General features: G+C 41.8%; 2 protein-coding genes across 2 annotated transcripts in view; one reads left to right on the top strand and one right to left on the bottom strand.

The window, feature by feature from the left end:
* The window catches only part of FAM91A1 (family with sequence similarity 91 member A1), a 104,499-nt gene that overhangs the window by 61,006 nt on the left and 19,721 nt on the right, over positions 1 to 23,772 (bottom strand). The gene's annotated exons all lie outside the window — the stretch shown is intronic.
* ANXA13 (annexin A13) overlaps positions 18,129 to 23,772 on the top strand; it is a 59,137-nt gene continuing 53,493 nt past the window's right edge. Inside the window, exons 1-2 of the mRNA XM_008001484.3 lie at positions 18,129 to 18,167; positions 20,077 to 20,199. Coding sequence (XP_007999675.3) covers positions 18,129 to 18,167; positions 20,077 to 20,199 — 162 coding nt within the window. The remainder of the gene's footprint in view (positions 18,168 to 20,076; positions 20,200 to 23,772) is intronic.

Genomic DNA, 23,772 nt, shown 5'->3' with positions numbered 1-23,772 from the left:
TTGATTTTACATCTTGGCTTTTATGAATAGTGCTGTAATAAGCATGAGAGTGCAGTTATCTCTTTGTCATACTGATTTTATTTCCTTTGGATATGTATCCACTAGTGGGATTGTTGGATTATATGGTAGTTCTATTTTTAACTTTTTGATGAACCTCCATGCTGTTTTCTATAGTAGCTGTACTAATTGACATTCCCACCAACAGTGTATAAGACTTCTCCTTTCTCCACATCCTTGCCAGCATTTATTTTTTGTCTTTTGGTATTAGCTGTTCTGACTGGGGTGAGGTTGTATCTCATTGTGATTTTGACTTGCATTTCCCCGATGATGAATTATGTTGAGCAATTTTTCATATAACTGTTGGCCATTTGTGTATCTTCCTTTGAGATATGTCTAGTCAGATCTTTTGCCCATTTTTTAATCTGATTGTTTTTGTTTTTTGTTTTGCTATTGAGTTGAGCTTGTTATGTATTCTAGATATTAACCATTCTGTAGGTTGTCTCTTTACTATGTTGATTATTTCCTTGCTGTGCAGAAGCTTCTTAGCTTGATGTAATCTCATACATCTATTTTTGCTTTTGTTCCCTGTGCTTTTAAAGTCTTACCCAAAAAAATTCTTCCCCAGACCAATGTCATAAAGCATTTCCCCTATGTTTTCTTACATTTAGGTCTTTAATCCATTTGAAGTTGATTTTTTCAGCAGTGAGAGATAGCAATCTAGTTTCATTCTCCTGCATATGGCTAATTCAGTTTTCCCAGCACTGTTTATTAAAGAGACTGTCCTTTCCCCATGTGTGCACTTGGCAGTGTGTGTGTTGGCTATAAAAATGTGGATTTATTTCTGTTTAATTTTAATTTTAAATTTTTATTGATAATAACTGAACCTCTTTATAAGGTACATGTGATATTTTGATATGTACATTTATTGTGTCATGATTAAATCAGAGTAATAAGGGATATCCATTGCCTCAAACATTTATCGCTTCTTTGTGTTGGAAACATTTCAAATCTTATCTTCCAGCTATTTTGAAGTGTACAATGAATTATTGTTAACTATTGTCACCCTAACGTGAACTTATTCCCATTATCTGACTGTATTTTTATACCCATTAGCCAACCTCTCTTGTGTGAATTTACTTCTGGGTTATCTATTCTGTCCTATTGGTCCATGTGACTGATTTTATGCCAGTGATGGTGGCAGTGGCCTGTCTGGAGCAGCAGCTGTGAGGATGCCAGCTGCAGCAGAGGAGGCATGGCAGGGGCTGTGCACAGAGCTCTGTGGAGCCAGTAGGGGCAAAACAGGTGGGAGCCCACCCCCTAATGAGTTAAAGGGATGGAAATCCCATGTTCCCTGTCACAGCTGAAGTCATCCACCTGCAGCTTCAGACCTTGGCATCCCTGCTTTCTCAGGGGCCTGGCAAGCCCCACTTCCCCCACAGGCTTAGAAGTGCCTGCTTCCTTTCCTTGGCCTCTCGTGGCTTCCTGCACCCACTCTGATTTCAGAGCAAAGTTGTGGCCCAGCCTGGGCACTGTCACAACCTGGCCAAGTGTGCATGCACTCAGGGTGGTGCTGACATGCCAGCCTCTTGCCGCCTCAGCCCCTCTGGACTTTGGGCACTGACCAGCACAGGACAGAGACTGAGGGGGGCTGAGGGCAGCTTGGCATGGGGCTACAGGCGCCCCTATGCACGAGCAGCCTGGGTACCATGGACAACCTGTCAATGGCAGTAGGAGGGAGACAGGCTCCTAGGTGGAAAGGAGTGGGTCCCTGGTGAAGCTCCACTTTCAAGCCAGGGCCAGCCTGCAGCCTGGGTGCCAGGCTGTCAGTTCCAGGTGGAATCCATGGCCTGGAGTGAGAACTTATGGTGCTTTTTCCAGGCCTGCCCATGTCCACCCAAGGCCCAATAAGCATGCACTTCCTCCCTTCTGAGCCCATAAAAACCCCAGAACCAGTCAGACTCACACAGACATTGGAATAACCTGCCTGCAGAAAGGAGCTACCCACTGCAGGTCTCCTCTCCACTGATAGCTGGACACTCATGGGGACAACCTGCCTGTGGAAAGGAGCTACCAACATTGGGTCTCCTGAGAGCTGTTCTGTCACTCAACGAAGCTCCTCTCTGCCTTGCTCACCCTCTAGTTGTTTGCATACCTCATTCTTCCTGGACATGGGACAACAATTTGGGACCCACTGAATGGTGGGACTGAAAGAGCTGTAACACAAATAGGTCTGAAACAGATCCCTGGTTTGCCACATTGTGGGCAACAAGAAGGAGAGAAGAGCTGCAGCCCTTTGGGGAGCCCAGGCCTAGAGGCTTCCAAGCCAGGGCTGTGAAACCCTCTTGGGGCTCTGTGGTTCCTGGCATCTCCAAACTTCCCTTCTGGGCACCACCACATTTCCTGGTGCCCACAGTGGAACCCTTTTGCTGTACACCTGGTCCAGCCACAGCCTAGCACAAAGCCAGTGCTTGTGCCAGAACCTGGAGCTGCCTGCTCTGCCGCAGCCAACACACCTGGCTGTACGCAGTGGCCAGACCCTGCACTCACTCAGACACCCCTTACCACTCCATACCTGGCCCACCCTTTGCAAGCATGGGATCTGACCCAGCAGCACTCCTGAGCGTAGCCTACCTGGCCTAGTGGGTGAAATGAGCCCAGTGGGCCCAAGCAAAACTCAGGCAAAAGTTCCACCAGCCACAGAGGTTTCCAGGTGGAAAAGTGACACCCTACAAATCCTGTAATACCATGCCATGCTATTTTGGTTACTATTGCTTTGTAGTATATTTTAAAGCCAGATAGTTTGAGGGCTTCCAACTTGGTTCTTTTTGTTCAAGATTGCTTTGGCTATTCAGGATATTTTGTGGTTCCTTATGAATTTCAGGATTTTTTTTTCTATTTCTGTGAAAAATGTCATTTGGTAGTTTGATAGGATTTGCATTGAAGCTGTAGGTCACTTTGTAGTATATACATTTTAATATATTAACATAATAATTAACATATTCATAACCACAGGATATCTTTCCATTTATTAGTGTCCTCTTCAATTTCTTTCATCAATGTTTTATAAGTTTTCATTGTAGAGAACAAATTGTCTTATTGGCCAAGTAAACTGAATACAGTGGTTTGCAGTATTGTATTGTATATATTTGGGATATCATTGTATCCACCCTCATCTTTGTATTGTATGTCTTTGGGATATGTAGACATGTTTCCTGTGCTCTTCAAAAGTACCCAATATTGAGTGAATTCCCAGAATTGCAAACTCATGCTTGAGAGGCCAGGCAGGTCATGTAATGTGAATGAGTAACAGGAGCCAGATCAGGGAGTGGTGGGGACTGCATGGAATTGAGCACTCATGCTTCATCCACGTGGGCATCTTTCAACATGGGGATTCCAACATACAGCAAAGTTTGAGAACCGCTGTTCTTTTATTATTATTATTATTATTATTATTATTATTATTATACTTTAAGTTCTAGGGTGCATGTGCACAACATGCAGGTTTGTTACATATGTATACATGTGCCGTGTTGGTATGCTGCACCCATTAGCTCATCATTTACATTAGGTATATCTCCTAATGCTATCCCTCCCCCCTCCCCCTTCCCCGCACCCCACAACAGGTCCCGGTGTGTGATGTTCCCCTTCCTGTGTCCAAGTGTTCTCATTGTTCAATTCCCACCTATGAGTGAGAACATGCAGTGTTTGGTTTTCTGTTCTTGCGATAGTTTGCTGAGAATGATGGTTTCCAACTGCATCTATGTCCCTACAAAGGACACAAACTCATCCTTTTTTATGGCTGCATAGTATTCCATGGTGTATATGTGCCACATTTTCTTAATCCAGTCTGTCACTGATGGACATTTGGGTTGATTCCAAGTCTTTGCTATTGTGAATAGTGCCGCAATAAACATATGTGTGCATGTGTCTTTATAGCAGCATGATTTGTAATCCTTTGGGTATATACCCAGTAATGGGATGGCTGGGTCAAATGGTATTTGTAGTTCTAGATCCTTGAGGAATCGCCACACTGTCATCCACAATGGTTGAATTAGTTTACAGTCCCACCAACAGTGTAAAAGTGTTCCTATTTCTCCACATCCTCTCCAGAACCTGTTGTTTCCTGACTTTTTAATGATTGCCATTCTAACTGGCGTGAGATGGTATCTCATTGTGGTTTTGATTTGCATTTCTCTGATGGCCAGTGATGATGAGCATTTTTTCATGTGTCTGTTGGCTGTATAAATGTCTTCTTTTGAGAAGTGACTGTTCATATCCTTTGCCCACTTTTTGATGGGGTTTTTTTTTCTTGTAAATTTGTTTGAGTTTTTGAACCAACAATAAATTAATATCATGAATGTATTTATGTAGAAAAGGAGTCCCTGAGGTTTATCTACATTGTCACAAATAGCAGGATCTCCTCCTTTTTTAAGGCTAAATAATGTCCTATTTTTTTATATATGTATATGTATGCCATGATTTCTTTATCCACACATCCGTCAATGGGCGCTTCAGTTGTTTCCATACCCTGGCTATTGGGAATAGTGCTGCAGTGAACATGGGAGTGCAGATATCACAAAGGGAAATAAGCCAGACAAAGACAGAAAAATACTACATGATCTCACTTATGTGTAGAATCTTTTTAAAAGTCAAATACATAGAAACAGAGAGTAGAGCATGGTTACTGGAGGTGAAGGGAATGAGGAGACAGAGGTCAAATTGTACAAAGTTGCAGCCATGTAGGATGAATAAGTCTGGAGATCTAATGTACAACAGAAAGGCCACAATTAATAATAATATTTTATGTACTGGAAATTTGCTAAGAAAGTAGATTTTAGGTGTTCCTACTCCCCCCCCACACACACACACAAAGGTAACTGTGTGAGATGAGATGATCATTACTGTAGTAATCATTTTGCCAGTATATGCAATTCAAAACATAATGTTGTGTACCTTACATATATACAATTAAAAAAAAACTTTAAAAAAAAGAAAAGGAGGCCAGGCATGGTGGCTCACAACTGTAATCCCAGCATTTTGGTAGGCGTAGGTGGGTGGATCACTTGAGGTCAGGAGTTCGGAACCAGCTTGGCTAACATGGTGAAACTCTGTCTCTACAAAAATACAAAAATTAGCCGGATGTGGGGGCACATGCCTGTAATCCCAGCTACTTGGGAGGCTGAGGCAGGAGGATCGCTTGAACCTGGGAGGCAGAGGTTGCTGTGAGCCAAGATCATGCCATTGTACTCCACCTAGGCAACAGAGTAGACTTCGTGCCCCTCCGCCCCCTGCAAAAAAAAGAAAAAGAAAAGGAGTCCTCATTTATGTGGGGATTTTTATATTTGCTAGGAGGAAAACGGTACCTTTTCAATTTTTTTATTAACCCAGTTGTAGACACCATGCCTTTTCAATTTTTATCCCTGTTCATTTTACGTCCACTGAGCACATGATTCCTCTTTGTGTGTGCATTTGTTTTCTACTCAACACCTACTGGGACATGGCAACCAGTTAGGTATCTTCACTCACTGATGGTTTAAGAGGCTTCGTGTTTTCTAACTACTTAACACACGCCTCAAAGGTAAGCTGGAAAGTCTTTAACTTTCTTTTCTCAGGGGGCTGACAAGCCTATGACTGGAATGAAAAAAAAGGAGAATTTCAAAAAATAAATTCAGGGAAAAAAACTAAGTCACTGGATCTAAATTACTTGGTTTGTGCGAAAGTAATTGCAGTCTTTGCCATTATTTTCAAAGACAAAAATCACAATTACTTTTCCATCAACCTAATAATTCCATTTTCTAGTAATGCTTGATTCCATTTGTTACTTTAAGAATTCCATCCCTAAAATAGTCTTGACTACCAGGAAAGGTTAGGAAGTCTTAGTTATCTGTTAAAAAGTGATGGCGACCTTTATCGCTTCTGCCTGCAGCAACTACATTTCCCCAGGGCATAGTCAACTGGTCGTTCATTAGCTTCCTGTACTATTAATCGTTTATCTCGTATGACTACACATGACTTAAGCTATTAATACAGTTTTCTACAATTTTTATTATCTATTTAAAAGAGAGTGTGGAAGCATTCATGAGGGCTGAAGCAGACTGAAAAAAAGATTTTTCTGGAACTGCATTTCGCGGTCTTTAGCTTTGCCATGTGTAGATCATCAAAGTTTGGTCAGACTTCTGAGTGTGGCCCACATGGCCTGGTGACAAATCACTTTCAACATGTACCTTCTTGATAGAAAGTTCAGATCTTGGAGTTCGCCAGTACCGTAGAGCCAAAATATGGGGAAGTTCAAAAGACAAGGAAGTCTTATCTTAGGCGTCTTGGTCACAATGTACCCTCATAAAGTAAAACTTAATTTATAACATAGAACAGGCTTTAAGATGCCATGGAAAAATAGCAGTCTGAAAATAGGGATCTTGCATCTTGCTACTGACACTGCTTTGCTTGGAATCATGAAAAGTCAGAAATGAAATTGTTTTCTTTTTTCTTTTTTTCTTTTTTTGCACATTAAGGCAGGGAACACTGGTCTTAAGCAAATTTTTGGAACCAAAACCAAGTTTTTTAAAATTAATGTTAATAAATTTTAATAAGAAAAGACTGGATAAATGTTTCTAGCTGGGATCATAGAATCAGAGTAGCCTTAAGATGGAAGGGAATTTACAAGCTGTCTGGTCTACCCCTCTGCTTTACAGTCATAAAAATGGAAGCCTGTAAAAAGGAAAGGGCTTGCCCACAGTCATCCAGCTAATTACAGAGAAGCAGAGTCATGTGGTGAGGTGGCCACGGAGGCCTAGAGGTCCCTGAATGACAGCCATCTGCTCTTCCTCATCCCAGTTAGGTCGACTCTTATTCTAATTGAATGTCTTTGCATACATTTTTTTTTTTTTTCTTTTGAGACAGAGTCACTCTGTCACCCAGGCTGGAGTGCAGTGGCGCGATCTTGGCTCACTGCAACCTCCGCCTCCCGGGTTCAAGCGATTCTCATGCCTGAGCCTCCCAAGTAACTGGGATTACAGGCACGCGCCAGTCACCATGCCTGGCTAATTTTTTGTATTTTTAGTAGAGACGGGGTTTCGCCATGTTGGCCAGGCTGGTCTTGAATTCCTGACCTCAGGTGATCCGCCCACCTCCACCTCCCAAAGTGCTGGGATTACAGGCATGAGCCATGGTGCCTAGCCCTTTGCACATATTTAATTAAAGTTTAAGTTAATTAAATTGGTATTCATATTAATTAATTATAAATAAAATTATCTGAGAAAATATTGTACTGTTCATGTACTACTTTGTTCCTGAAAACCTGTGAGGGTAATTTTTTAAAATAAAATATATTTTGGACACTTTGCTCTCTTCCTATTACTGTTGGGACTACTGAAGAGAGCTAACGACTTTCCTTCTCGAAAAACTCTCATCTTGCCTTTCTAGAAACCACATTCTTCTTATTTTCCTCTGCTCTTACTCACCACTCCTTCTCTGCCTCCTTTGCTGCCTTCTTCACATCCTCTATGCAACAAGTAAGTGTGACATACCTGAGTCTCACTCCAGGGCCCCTTTCCCTCCCCTCCACTCCTCTCCCCTCTCTTCCCCTCCTATTCCCTCCCCTCTCCTTTCCCCTTTCCCTCCTCTCTCCTTCCCCCCGTTTCCCTCCCCTCTCCTTCCCTCCCCTCTTTTCTCCTCCCACCTTCCAGCAGTAATGTCCACCTGGCTCATGACTTGCACACACACTCTAATGTCTCCCAAATATGTCTCTAACGCACACATCATTCATCCCAAACTGTCAGTTTGACATCTCCACCTGGGTGTCTAATAAAGTCTCAAACTTAACATGATCAAAGCCCTGCTCCACCATTTCTTCCCTCCACCAAGTCTTCCTTGCCTCCATTAGTAGCCCCACCCACCCAGGTGCTTGGGCCCAAAATCTGGAAGAAATGTTCTTGACTTTTCTTTCCACTCCATCCCTATGTCCAACCCATCAGCAAGTCTTCTTGGTCCCACTTCCAAACCTGTCCCCATCTCTAAACCCTGCCTCGGCAGTCCAAGCCCCCTGCACCTCTCACCTGGTCTGCAGTGAACGCCTCTTGACCTGTCTCTTCTGCTCTGCCCCACTGACATCCTCACCTATTTATAGCTGGGGCAACCTTTCAAACACTAACTCAGATCATGTCACTCTCTTATCTAAAACACCTGGATGAGTTCTTTCTATACAAATAAACTCCAGCCCTCTCGCCATAACCTACACATGAGGCCTGGCTTGGTCTTTTTCCTGTCACTCTCCTTCACCTTCTGACCACATTGATATCTTTTCTGTTCAGCACATGTTCCAAAGGCTTTCAGCCTCAGGACCTATTTCTCCCTGCCTGAAATCATTCCCCTAGTTCTTCAAATAACTGTGCCATTCTTGTTCTTCAGGTCTGGCTCCCCTCACACACCACACACACACACACACACACAGACACACACACACAGGCCTTTCTTTTCTGCCTTGGCTCTTGGCCTCCCCAATTGCTTGCTGCCATATCACCCTGTTTATATCTGTCACAGCATTGCATGTCCCACAACCAGTAATTGTGCTGTTTGTACCTTTGTGTCCTCCTTTATATTTCCCCTCACAGAATATAAGCTCCACCAGGGCCTAGATGTTGTCACCACCAAATCCCTAATGCCTAGCAGAGCTCCTGACACATAGTAGGCCCTCAAGATATTACTGTTTAATTAATGAAGTAGTGGATTTGAATGGCTTATGAATCTCCTTTAAAAGAATGCTAATGGGAAACAATTGAAGAATAACGGAATCACTCACACATACTCATTCATCTTTGAGGGTGTGTGTGACAATTTCAGTCTCCCTGCTCTGCATTGATGAGAAAAACACATGTGCTTTCCAGCCATACTATCCATTTATTTATGCAATATTTGCATGAATCAAATTCCTGCCCGAGAAACTTGTATATCCCTTGGGGTTTGTCATAACAAAATCTGGCCTACAACAGACAGATTTTTAAAGAATTTGTTCCTGCCAGTCCCTCATTCAACAAAGACATCTTGCACATCTGGGGCCATTATTTCCATGTGACAAGTGCTATACAAGGCTCCAGAGAGAGAAAGGTGAGGAGGATATAGTCACTGCCCTTGGGGAATCCACTCCGTGTGGACATGTGTAAACTGGAGAACAAGAAAGACAATACAGAGAGGTCAGGGCTGATGTGAGGGAGACGGCTTGTATCCCACGAGGCTAGTATTTCGTGGTGATTTTGTTTCGTCTTGTGTTTATTTCATCACTTTCTCTGATGAACTTTCTGACTTCTTTGAAGGCCTCTTTCTCTTATCACCTTCAAATGCGTGTTCCTACGCCCCACTCCCAGCCTTCTTTTCTCTTTCAACATGTTCCATGCCACCACATCCACCCCTTTAAGACTCTGACACCCACCGTGTGATGACCCCAATCAGGCTCTTGTCCCAAACTTCTCAGCCAAGGCTCATCCCTCTTCCTCCACCTGCCTCTCAACTCTTCCTTTGGGGCTCTCTGGGCACCTCAGCTTCCATGTATCCCACCTAGAGCAGCTCCTTCTCTGATTTTCCTGTCCCTGAAGATGCCTACACAAAAATCCCAGTCACTCTTTGAGAGCTCCCCCTTGGCCACCATCTTAGTCCAGGCGTTCTCATCAATATTAACTTCTCAACCTCATTTCCAAGTCTCTTCGACTCCCCTTGTCCCCTAAACACTCCACACTCCTGATCACCTCCTCATCATTCCCCTAGGGCATTCACCACTTCCTGTGCTGTCTCCGTGATGCCTTCCCTGCCCCCCTTTCCAATTCTTGCCACTCCATACATCCCAGGGTAAAGTCCATGCGCCTATGAAGCCTTCCTTATTCCTTTTGGCCACCATTTCTTCTTTTACAACTTCTATGAATTACCTTGTTTATAACAGTCATTTGGTACTCAACTACATCTTGGCTTCCAATTGCACTTTTTAATATCTTACTCCTCACACATAAACTTGAAGTTCTTGGAGGGCAAGCTTTCTGTTTTTTACCTGTTTGTCTTCTGTCTCATGGTATCTAGCACAGTGCTGTAACACCCCATGTTGCGGGAAGTCAGGGATCCCAAACGAGGGACTGGCTGAAGCTGCAGCAGAAGAACATAAATTGTGAAGATTTCATGGATGTTTATTAGTTCCCCAAATCAATACTTTTATAATTTCTTACGCCTGTATTTACTGCAATCTCTGAACATAAATTATGAAGATTTCATGGACACTTACTACTTCCCCAATCAATATCCTTGTGATTTCCTATGCCTGTCTTTAATCTCTTAATCTCTTAATCCCATCATCTTCAGCTGAGGAGGATGAATGTTGCCTCAGGACCCTGTGATGATTGTGTCAACTGCACAAATTGTTTGTGGAGCATGTGTGTTTGAACAATATGAAATCTGGGCATCTTAAAAAAAGAACAGGATAACGGCAATGTTCAGGGAACAAGGGAGGTAACTTTGAACTGGCTGCTGGTGAGCTGGGTGGAACAGAGCTATATTTCTCCTCTTTCAAAAGCAAATAGGAGAAATATTGTTGAATTCTTTTTCTCAGCAAGGAACATCCCTGAGAAAGAGAATGCGCCCTGAGGGTAGGCCTATGAACGGCCCCCTCATGGCGTGCAGTCTTTTATGGTCCAAGCCAAAGGGATGAAATAAGCCCCGGTCTCCTGTAGCGCTCCCAGGCTTATTAGGACGAGGAAATTCCTGCCTAATAAATTTTGGTTAGACCAGTTGTCTGCTCTCAAACCCTGTTTCCCGATAAGATGTTATCAATGACAATGCCTGCCGAAACTTCATTAGCAATTTTAATTTCACCCCATCCTGTGGTCCTGTGATCTCGCCCTGCCTCCATTTGCTTTATGATATTTTATTACCTTGTGAAGTATGTGATCTCTGTGACCCACACCCTATTTGTGCACTTCCTCCCCTTTTGAAAATTGCTAATAAAAACTTGCTGGTTTTATGGCTTGGGGAACATCACGGATCCTGCCGACATGTGATATCTCCCCCAGACACCCAGCTTTAAATTTCTCTCTCTTGTGCTCTTTCTCTTTATTTCTCAAACCAGCCGAGACACCTAGGAAATAGAAAAGAACTCACGTAACCATCGGGAGCAGGTTCTCCAGATAATCCCACACTTAGCGACCAATACCTGTGCATTAATGAATGAGTGCTAGGTTCTGAAATTCTGCAGTGTGGGCCCTAAGTAGTGGTTCATCTCCCCGGAGGCATTGACAATGGAGCCCACCTGCTCCACAAACCAGCAAAGCTCACAATGACAAAGTCCACAGATGGAGCAAGTCAGAAGTGGACATTGCATGAGTGCGCGAGCAGATGTTGAATGTTGGGTACCGGTAGGTCAGCCCAAGAAGATTCACAGAAGGCTGCCCTGGACGTGGAAGCTCTGAAGGGAAGGACACTTTACTCACCTTTTAGTGTCTCTAATGTCAGGTCTTAGCTTCTGGGGTACCATTTCCACCTTCTCCCATCCTCATGAACTCTCTCTCTCTTTTCTTTCTCTTTTGCCCTTCTGTAGTAGACATCTCTTTTTTGGCCAGCCTACAATTACATTCACCCTTCTTTTATTAAAAGCACCCCAATTTTCTCTGGTGACAATCCTTCCCCTACTCTCAGTCCACATGATTTGGGTATGATTGACTTCTCACACAGTTCTAGAGGAGGACATGAAATCTGGTCCTCACAACCTGCCCCCACCCCAACTATGGTGACAAGTTCAGAGATGGGAATGAATCCCAACACGAGCCAGAGAATCATACCAGGTTGTGTATTCAAACTTATGGGGAAAAGAAGCTCTCATTCCTTTTCACTAGATTTAGAATTTTTAAGGATGAATACATTGATCCGCTGGCCAACATCTTGCCTCTGAAATGTGGAATCTCTTTGAGAGGGGAGAAACAGCACTGAGAGATGGAGAGAGACAGTGGGTCTCTAAGATACATTTTGAGTAACTGGATCCAGTTATGCCTGAAGCTAGCACATTTTCCAGTTATGTGAGCCAGAAATTCAATTGTTTGCTTAAGTTGTTGTGAGTCAAGATTTCAGTCACTTGCAACCTACCTTCCTAAACCCAAAGTGTTCATAGTAAATGTAGAGATGAAGCCCAGCTGCTCTGTTTACATAGTGGAAAGCCAACAACTGGACAGAGCGAGTGACTCTGATGTGATCACACACGTAAGTTGTAGCAGAGACCACCCTAAACCCAGGGGGCTTTGCTCTCCCAGGGCTGTGGTTTTTCTGCCACAAAACGCAACACTAAATTAAGATGTGGTTTTGCTTATATGGATGTTTCATTTCCCCAACTAGAGCGTAGCATCTAAGAGGGTGGGGTGAGAGTTGTGTCCTGTATTTTTCCTATTCCCTGTAACTCTGCATAGTGTCTTGTACGTGGGAAATATACAGTCAGTATTTGCTAATACACCCATGAGTTTCAGGTGGCATTTTGTTCTATGTTATTTTTATTTTTATACATGTAAGATGAAATGTGTGACTTTCAGCGTTTTTACTACTGGAAAAGTATAGGAGTATAGTTTCAGCAACTCTAATCATTTCCTGCAGGTTTCAGTCTTTTCATCTTAGTCAAGCAACAACTTTTATAAAGCAGGCATTATATGAAGACACTGTGGGAATTTGTTAAGCAATAGTCGTGTTTCTGCTCTTAGAAATGTATTAACTAATGGGGCGGGGGAAGACTATGCACAAACATGACAGAAATCCTAACATTTTTGCTTTTTCTATGTGGAAGAAAGTATCTGTCCAAAAATCAACTATAATTTTGGGGTTGTAGCTAAATTACACTACGTAAATAAAATACTATGAATTTTTCCTGCAGAAAGAAAGATCAGGCAAGTGTTCAGCATTTAGAAAATAAACATTTATGTGCTTTTGTTATTTTAATTAATATTGTATGACTATAAGGGAATCTGAAATACTTGTAGTCTTAATATCATGTACTATTTTCCCCAAAGTATTTCTAAATGGAAATTTTATTAAATGCAAGTTATGCAGCATAATGCAGTTGTTGTGATTCTCACAGCAATCAATGAGCTTTTTGCTTTCTGTTTAAGGTGTTTTGGTTTCCTCGGGCTGTCATAACAAAGTGTCACAAACTGGTGGCTTAAGACAACAGAAATTTATTGTCTTACAGTTCTGGAGGAGAGAAGTTGAAAATCAAGGACCAGCCTGAGCAACATAGCAAGACCCCAGTCTTGAACTCCTGACCTCCAATGATCTGCCCGCCTCAGCCTTCCAAAGTGCTGAGATTACAGGTGTGAGCCACCACACCCAGCCAAGACCCCAGTCTCTACAAAGAAAATGGTTTGGAAAATTAGCCAGGTGTGGTGATGCACGCCTGTAGTCCCAGCTACTTGTGTGGCGGAGGACTGAGGCTGGAGGATCACCTAAGCCTAGGAGTTCAAGGCTGCAGTGAGCTATGACTGTACCAATGCACTCCAGCCTGGATGACCATGAGACTCTGCCTCAAAAAAAAAAAAAAGAGTCCAAAATCAAAGTGTTGGCAGGACTGTGCTCCCTCTGAAATCTGCAGGGGAAAATTCTTTCTCTCCTCTTCCTGTCTTCTTGTGGTTGCTGGCAGTCCTTGGCATTCCCTGGCTTGCAGCTGTAGCATGCCCATCTCTGCCTCCATTGCCACATGGCCTTCTCCCTGTGTGCCTGTGTCTTCATAACGCATTTCTCCCTTCTTCTAAGGACATCCATGCAACCATTCTGTTTTTCACACTCAGTACAGTATTCAATAAATTGCATGAGATATTCAACACTTCATTATAAAATAGGCTTTGTGTTAGATGATTTTGCCCATCTATACACTAATATAAGTGTTCTGAGCACGTTTAAGGTAGGCTAGGCTAAGTGATGATGTTCAGTAAATTAGGTGTGTTCCATGCATTTCCAACTTAATGATATTTTCGATTTGTGATGAGTTTATCAGATGTAACCCCATCATATTGTAAGTTGAGGAGCATCCTGCAGTATAGAATCTTATCCCACCATTCTTTCTACTAACTAGCAGGCTGATGTTGGTTGAGATATGGTCACTTTTCAGGACCAGAATTTTCTAATCTATAGAATGAAGGAGTTGGTCCAAGTGATTTGTCTCTTCGGTCCCACTTGTCCATTTACACATTCTCCATCTTTCATACTTTTCCAGTTGCTGCAATTAAGCTTGTAGCATTGTAACTTCAAATTTTACAGACTTTAAGAGCTGGGAGCACCACAAAAGTTCGTAAACTCTTGGTCTGCCAATAGAACCCGTCAAAGAAGAAAGGTGGGAGAGGCAGAAGGTCTCCCACCTTTCAAGGGGAGTGGGGCACCATTGACTTGAGGACTGGACAATTCTTTGTTGTGTGGGACTGTCCCATGCAGTGCAGGATTTTTATTATCCCTGGGCTGGGCTCCAATCCCCACTCCACCACTCATTATTGCCACCCAAATACTCCCACACACATTGCCAACTGCCCCGTCAGTGGGCAACATCGTGACTTTGAGAACCAAAATCCAAGAGATGTAAAAAGTAGATGTAGCCCAGTTGACTAGAGGAACCTATTATACAGCACCTGTTACTCACTCTTCCTTCCCAAATAGCTTCCCTCCTTCTCCCCTCTGGGCCTTCAAGCATCGCATCCTTCCAGAAATGGCTGAGGTCATAGGGATGTTCCTTCCTTCCCCACTGCTGCTGTTGCTGGTAATTATCCCAGCCAGCTTCCTAAGTACCCATCCACCTGAGGAAGGAGAAAAGGAGGGACACTAGGGATAGTGCCATCTATGTGAAATCAAAACCTGACTATGGCCAAATCTAAATAATCAATAGGTGTCTACGCTGGTAGTGATGTCAAAAAGTAAAAAGACACTTCTGCCTCTCAGCTGTCTATGTTTCACCTGGAGCCATAAACTGCATCGCTTCCTTAACTAGGCATTTCCTGTGCTCAGTAACTCAGCACCCTTGAACAGCGCTTATCTCTACAACGAGCATTGCACATCAAATTGCCCTGCCCCTCGTGACCTCTGAGACATCACTAATCAGGGGTCACTGGGGGACGTGGTTAGTGACACAGAGGTGGGGCAGAGAGGAAGTGGGCCTGAGAAGTCTGGGCTGGCAAAAGGAGACAGTGGACAATAAAACAAAAACTCAAAACTAAAGAAAAAATAATAGTGAGTGTTCGAAGCAATGGTCATTAACCTACGTCTTCTTGTCTTCTCCCTCATTCTCCTGTCAATTCCTGGAGGAGAGTTTGTCTTGCCCACCACTGTATTTCCATACCCGGCACCCTGTGTGGTACCCAATAGTCTCCAGTCTCATTGACATCTTTTATTTTCTCCAATTCACAAAGCTCTTTCCTATTTTGAGCCTTAGCACAAGTTAAGAACATCCCATTTGGAGCACCTTCTCTTTTTAAATGATGAACTCCTTTTAATTCACAGCTTTAATGTGAGCTCCTTGAAGAGCCATATCTCCATTTAAAGCAAAGTACACACATACACACACACACACGTGTGCACATACACATGGGTTAGTCTTTATTCTAGCATCCTGCTTATCTTCTCCATAACCCTTATGACAATTTATAATTATTTATTTGTTTTTTGTACAGAAACTTGACTGCAAGTTCTAGAAAGGGAAAAATCATATCCATCCTGTCTGTCTTTCTTTCCAAAAATTAGCGCTTTCAAGGCACTCAACAGATAATAGTTAAAAGAACAAAATAATAAATATATAAAATCAGAATTTAATAAACCTATACAAAATTTTAATTCTATGTTACATGGGAAATTAGCTTTAAATAAAAGTGGCATCTTAGACCAACACTGAAAAAGTGCATTATCTAAAAACTGTCTAGGATTGACTGAATAACAAAAACTAAGCTGACTCCATTTGATATAGTTTGGATGTTTGTCCCCTTCCTATTTCCTGTTGAAATGTAGTTCTCAATACTGGATGTTGGGCCTGGCAGGAGGTGTTGAATCATAGGGGTGGATCCCTCATGAATGGCTTGGTGCCATCCCTTTGGTGATAAGAGAGCTCTTGCTCTGCATTCCCACATTATCTGGTTGTTGAGAAATGTGTGGCACCTCCGCACTTCCTCTCTTGCTCCTGCTCTTGCCATGTGACATACTGGTTCTCCATTGCTTTCCACCATAATTATAAGCTCCCTGAGGCCCTCCAGAAGGAGATGCCAGCACCATGCTTCCTGTACAGCCTGCAGAACCATATGACAAAATAAAACCCCTTTTCCTTATAAATTACCCAGCCTCTGGTTCTTTCTTTATAGCCATGAAAGAACAGCCTAACACACCCTTCCTTCCTTAATCTATATCAAAATCAATTCCAAATGAATCAAAGATATAAGCCTGAAAAAATTAAGCCATTAAAAGAACTTGGAGGAACACGTATACAAGAAGATTTAAGCAACTTAATGCAGAAATGGTTTTTCTAAGCAAGGCAAAGAATAAAAGATTGATATATTTGAATACATCAGAGCTAATACTTTCTTCACATATATACCCTCAAAACAAACAAAGACAAAAGATAACAAACTGGGGAAAAATAATTGTTACACTTCACAAAGGCCTAGGTTTTATTATAAAGTGTTTTACAAAGAAATAATGAAGATAGTAATAACTCAAAAGAAAAATAAAGACCACAAACAAGCAAACCACAGAAAAAAATTACACAAATGGCTTTAAATAAATGGGATATACAATTGCAAGGATATCAAATGAAAGAAATGTAAATGTAATAAAACACCATATTTTTATCTTTGAAGTTGGCAGAAATGAACCAGTTTGACAATATTTAGCGTTAGCCAATATGTAGGAAAAATCACACTGGTATATTCATATAGTGGGAGTGAAAATTTCATTTTTTGAAAGTAAGCCTCATGGATCAGCTGGTCTTTGAGAGTGGTCCAGCATTTTATGTCAGTGTGGAGGACCACTTGGCAACAGCTATTGGACTCTTCAGTGCGCATAGTCTTTAGCCAGCAATTCTATTCTAAGATTTTATTCTACAGATAAGAAAGCATAGCAAAGATGTGTATGAGATATTCATGCAAAAGACCAAAAACAATCTAAACGACCTTCAACGGTGGACTGATGAAATAAGGTTTGGTTAATATCCATAACAGGTTACTACATAGCCACTTAAAAAGAAATGTGCCAATGTCATGTATCTCTTTAGTATATGAAATATACAACCCATGAGACCACTCTATTAAGTGAAATAAGCCAGGCACAGAGAGACCAATATCACATGTTCTCCCTTGTATGTGGGAGCTAAAAAATTTGATCACATGAAGGTACAGAGTGGATAGATGGAGAACAGAGACTGGGAAGGGTGAGTTGTGGGGGTGTGGAGAAAGAGGAGAAGTGGGTTAAAGGGTACAAACACACACTAAGATGGAAGTAATAAATTCAACGTTGGATAGTAGAGTACGGTGCCTGTACTCAACAGAAATCTATAGTATTCCAGCGAACACCTCAATATCCTAACTTGATCACTACTCATTATATACATGTAACAAAATGTCTTATGTACCCCATAAATTTGTACACATAATAAAAGAAACATGTTGGCTGGGCGTGGTGGCTCACGCCTATAATCCCAGCACTTTGGGAGACTGAGGCAGGTAGATCATGAGGTCAGGAGATTGAGACCATCCTGGCTAACACGGTGAAACCCCATCTCTACTAAAAATACAAAAAACTAGCCGGGCGAGGTGGTGGGCGCCTGTAGTCCCAGCTACTCGGGAGGCTGAGGCAGGAGAATGGCGTGAACCCAGGAGGCAGAGCTTGCAGTGAGCTGAGATCGCGCCACTGCACTCCAGCCTGGGTGACAGAGCAAGACTCCATCTCAAAAAAAAAAAAAAAAAGAAAAGAAAAGAAAAAAGAAACATGGTGTAATAACCTTCTCAGAAAAAAAAGGGAAGAAAAGAAACATACAAGGCATGGAACAGAATACATTGTACAAACCCATTTGGCCAGGGAGAAAAGACAAGTTGGATAAAGATAAACAGAGAAGTAGGTAACTAGACAGGCTGACAGACGGACATAGCTGAATACGCATGGACCACTTCCGCAAGGACTCACAGAAAACCTCTAGGGTCAGTAGGCTGACTTTTCACGGGACCTTTTTGTACTATTAAAAACAAATTTACCGTCTGCACATAATTGCTTTTTAAATTCAAAACTAAGTAAAAGTTTTAAAATGATCTAGTGTAATGCAATGTAGCCTTCAAAAAATTCTCTGTAATAATAATAACAATGTTAGTAAAAATAGTAAGATTTTTCTATTTGGTTAATGCTTTCATTATTAAAAGGCATACTATTTAAAATGAACACCCAGAATATGAAAGAATAACTCAATGATTCAGAAGTGAGGTAGGTTTAGTCTTTTAGGTGGGAAGAAGCTACTCAACTTTAAAAGCCTAAACTTTATTTATTAAGAAGTACATTATTTTAAAAACATGGGTACCAGGGAAACTTGGGCAGTCTAAGTTCATCTGTAGCTAGAGCCACTCCCTACCCATCCCCAACAATGTATTCAAATTCAGTGCCAAAAGTTACTTATTAAACACAAGAGATATTATGCCCGGAGGAAAAACATTGTAAACGTTGTCTGTAGGAGGACTGATCTCTTAATGAAACACAGAAAAACCATCTCGGAAAAGGGAAAATGGGCAATCGTCATGTAAGTACTCATTGCCTTTGGGAATTGGTTTTAATTTTGGTTAGCATGTGGAGGAATTTAAACTACAAAATCATGACTGATACTTGTATACTTTATCACTGTGATTACCCTTTAATATTGGTTTTAGCAACAGCATACCATGCTTTTAAAATGTATTGAGGCGGTGGCTCACGCCTGTACTCCCAGCACTTTGAGAGGCCAAGGCAGGCGGATCACTTGAGGTCAGGAGTTTGAGACCAGCCTGGCCAACATGGTGAAACACTCTCTCTACTAAAAAAAATTTTTCTAAATAAAAATTTAGCTAGACGTGGTGGCATGTGCCTGTAGTCCCTGTTACTCAGGAGGCAAAGGCAGGAGAATCATTTGAACCTGGGAGGTGGAGGTTGCAATAAGCCGAGATTGTGCCCCGGCACTCCAGCCTGGACTACAAGAGCGAAACTCCGTCTCAAAAAAAAAGCTTTGGGAATATATTTTTCCCTCATTGGCCAAAAATCTCTTAAGAGGGTCTAAAGAGAAGGAAGTATGTAAAATAAGGTGGTAAATAGTGCCTTGCAGAGAGCAAATGGTTAACATGTATCTGTAGAATGTATAACTAAAGCTGTTAGTTTGTAGCAAATTTGTATAAAACTTCATAAACTAAGCCCATTCAGAGTTATGTGGGAAAGATAGGTTCATGTTGCAAATACTAATAGACCAAGGTAAATACTCCTGTAAGTCCATACAACTTGGATTGAAAGGTGAAAATATTCCAGTATTATTTCTAAACTGCAGATATATGGAAGGGACTTAATACTTTAAATTTCTTTTGAAATGTTTAGGCTCCTGAATAGTGTGTCTATAAATTGTTAATGACTAAAAACTGACTAAAATACTACCTTTTGGAACCAACTACACACAAGACAGATCAGAGTTGAATCTTAAATATTTTTTACATGGAAGTATATCTAAAGCTATTCCAATACAAATCTTAATAAGGTTTTATGTACCTGCTATAACTTCCCACAGCAGGAATGATCTATTTCATGCACACTATGAGCAGAGAATAAAACTCCAAAAGGAAAGGCATTGTTTTTTATATCATCTACAAATAGCATTTTCATACCAGCAGAGATTATGAACGATCCATTCATTCAGTGTATCTTTCAGAGAAACTGAAGCCTACTTTTCAAATACTTCTGAAAAATGCAGAGGACCCCAGGAATAATCACTGGACCCTGCATTCACAGCTTAGGAGGAGAATTTTGTCTTTTGAAAGTCAACCCAGGGGGCAGCTGGCCTTTAGGAGTGGACCAGAAGTTTTATGTATTTTTTTTAAATCCTAGAGCCAGTCGTACACCCTCTCAGAAGGCAGTCAACAGTTGCCCAAAGGGGACACCCAACCCTCGACTGTCGTGCAGCCTCTCAGCCACCCATCAGGGAATGGAAAGCCAGAGGTCCCACAGCCTGTAAGCACTTTATTTTCCCTCCAAATCATAGGTCTGACCCCTGCTCTCTCTTGGGGCCAATATGAGCCCCCAGTGACCTGTCATGTTGGACCCTCCACCAGCCACCAGCCATCATCAGGCGTGACTTCCAAGCAGGGAAATTTTCCCTGCAAAAAGTTTGTTACTGTATTTACAGGTAATGTAAAAACGAACTCTTGTAGGGGCTTAGTTTCTGTTCCCAACAGTGTCTCATTAACAACCCCTTAAAATCAAGCGCATGAGACTACACCAGGACCACCATGACATTTCAGAAAATAGTAAAGGAAATTAACGTGTGCACAAGGAATGAATATATGTAAAAAGGTAAATACAGAATCTTTTTAAAGAGCAAAAAATTATCCCAGTAATGGCTTAACTTATTTGCATTAGAAAGTTACTTGAATATGTACAAACATAAAACTAGAATGCTGGTGGTTTTGAAACAACTACATAACCAAAACAAATACATAAATTAAATGATAGCGTTATAAGTCAATGCTGTTTAAATGTATGTTATCAACATAGTGTAATAGACAATGTTATTTTGTTGAGATTAAATGGCTGTGCTCAACGTGAAATGGTCCCAATGGCTATAATGCTGGGATTTTTTGAGTTATACTTGGTTTTTGTTTTGGTTTGGTTTGTTTTCTGAGTGTCAGCAAATCTAAAATATGGTGTGGTATGTGACTTCTGAGTTCTTTTATCATATTTCTCTATTGAACCTACTGAGACACTTTCATTTGTAAGGCTCCTTGTAAGGCCATGGGACCTTCTCTCAGCTCACACACATGGTGTTTCTATTAAATCTCCCTCTGTTCACTCTTCTTTCTTCATTAGCCTGCAATAATTGAAGTATGACTATTTGGCATATAAACAATCATAAATACAAACACAAATGCAGACATTGAAATCATGAGCCAGAACTTGGTCACCTTGATGATCTAGTGTGCTTTATGTTAATTTTTAAGTTATTATCAGCATGAAATACAAAAGACTCCTAGAAAAGTTTTTATTCCCCCAAGAATATGTCCACAGACCAGGGGCCATAGATAATTGACATCTATTATTGCAGAGCCAGTAGAATATTGGCCAGGAAATTCCATTTTTCAAGGTACTATCATCTGAAATCCTAACCAATCCTGAAATGAAAATTACTTGTGTGCTATCCTCAATTCTTTTGCCACTATTACTGATTTTTTTGAACTGAAGACCTAGTGTTGCTAACTAACCTACTTGGAGCAGCAGCAACCAAGACACCGCGTCATTATCATTCGCCAAATCACACAATGTTCAAAGAATTTCCTTATCCTGGAGGACATGTCCTTGTGTCCAGTGAGCTTTGAAGATAGAGTGTACACAGAGAGAAAGATCAGATCTGTGGAAAAATCTGCTTAGGTTTAGCTAGATGACTTTCTATTGTCTGGGTTGTTTTCACAAGAATCACTATGTAGAGAAAAATACAGAAGTGAGACCGATATTAAGATTACTTTACCATGGGAGTGTGGCTAGAGGATATGGGCAGACGACAGAGGGAGGGAGACCTCGTAGAGCCATTGATAAATGTGGAAATAATCACAAACTCAACTGGACTCATGATTTCTGGGAAATTACTTGCAAGGCTAATGAACAGGCACTAGAAAGGACTACAGCCCTGCTACTCAAAGTATGGTCCCTGGATTTGTAGCAGCATCCACATTGCCTGGGCACTTGTTAGAAATGCAGACACTCAGCCCACTCAGATCTATTCCTTTTAACAGACTCATCAAGTGATTTTCAGGCACATTAAAATCTTAGAAGCACTGGACTATAGAACGCGTTCTCAAACTTGCCTGCATTGAGATCACCTGAGGAGTTCTAAATGCCACTGATGCGTGGGTCCCAGCCCTAGAGTCTGAATTAATTGGTCTGGTGGTTGTCCTGGGCATCAGGGTTTGTAAGTGCTTCCTAGGTGACTCTAATGTGCAGCAGAGTTTGAGAAACACTGAAGTGTAGAATATGACTAATCTTACAAGAAGAGCTCTGCACACTGGGGACAAAGGCAGATGGTCATTGCACATGCTCATAACTGAAAACCGATTTGTAAATGTTAGAACATCTGTTCAGCGGTCTGCCACATTGTTTGTGAACCTGCCAAGTTTATGACTTGCTTGTGCCAATGTTTAGCCAACATAAATATTGTCTCCAGTGGGGAACAGTTTGGGACTTGTGGCAGGTGAACACCAGGCGAGCTCAGATGAAGGTGGATCAAGAACACCCAAAAGCTGCATGACAAGTGGGGAAATAGGTCCAGATTCCTAAGAAAAGAAGAGAGGCTCTGGAGGCAGGTAAAATATGGCTGGGAATTTGAAATTAAAATAAGAATGGTCTTAACCAAGGGTTTGCATGAAACTGTGATCCCAAATCCAGAAGACCCATAGTCAAACCCTAGCAGAAAGCAGTCGAAATCATTTCAAAATATCTTTCTTCAAAATAAATAAGATCCTTATTTATGTATTTAAGATCCTCTTAAATAAATAAGATCAGGAAATATTACTTTTTTTTTTTAAACAGGGTCTTGCTCTGTTGCCCAGGCTGGAGTGTGGTGGCACAATCATGGCTCACTGCAGCCTCGACCTCCCTGGCTCGAGCAATCCTTTCACCTCAGACCTCCAAGTAGGTGGGACTACAGGTGTGTGCCACCATGCCCAGCTAATTTTTTGTAAAGACAGGTCATCCTATGTTGCCCAGGCTGGTCCCAAACTCCTGGGCTCAAGTGATCCTCCCACCTCAGCCTCCCAAAGTTCTGGGATTACAGGTGTGAGCCACTGCACCTGACCTCAGGAAATCTTTCATCCCGGAAAGTTAGTCCTTCAGAACATCACTGCAAAAGTGTAGGAGGAAGTGAAAGGGCCTCTGATGTCAAAACATGACATGCACCAAAGCATACTTTCTTCATTTAAAGACAAGTCTCCGAAGGGTAGCTACATTTTAGGTATGATTATGCAACCTTAGCCTTTTGGATATTTTGTCTATGGTGGATTAAAAAAAAAAAAAAAGCAGCCAGTGTAAGGAGGTGGTAAGAAGTCGGCAGAGGACAGATACACTGACAGAAGGAAGAACATGCAAAATGAAACCTCAACACAAGAATTCTAGAGCCGCGGGAGTCTGGGGCCACTTGGTGCAGGGGAGAGAATCCTGCATGTCCCAGCAGCGCGAGCCCACCTCCCAGTGCTACAGCCACAGCAACAAGAACCAAAACTAAAACTCCCAGTGGTAATGGTTGTAACTGGAGGTTTAAATGAGACCTTCTGAAATGTTAATGATAATAACTGACATTTATAAAGTGCTTAGTAGACTGTGAGCTATTTTGAGGGTGTGAACAGTGACCCTGGAAGTTGGAGTCCTTCACGCCACCAAGCACTTCACATGTGTTATGTCATTTGGTCTTCATAACAATCCTATCAGGGAGATACTATCATTAGTCCCCCTTTTAAATATGGGGAAAGTAAGGCAAAAAGAGTTTAGGTAAATTGTCCCTAGTTGGACTGCTAGTAAGAGGTCAAGCATGGATTTGGA

This window comes from Chlorocebus sabaeus, chromosome 8 (assembly GCF_047675955.1).
Source record: "Chlorocebus sabaeus isolate Y175 chromosome 8, mChlSab1.0.hap1, whole genome shotgun sequence".
NCBI classification, from domain to species: domain Eukaryota; kingdom Metazoa; phylum Chordata; class Mammalia; order Primates; family Cercopithecidae; genus Chlorocebus; species Chlorocebus sabaeus.
Note: the sequence above shows the minus strand (reverse complement) of the source record. Positions and strands in the feature narration are given on the sequence as shown.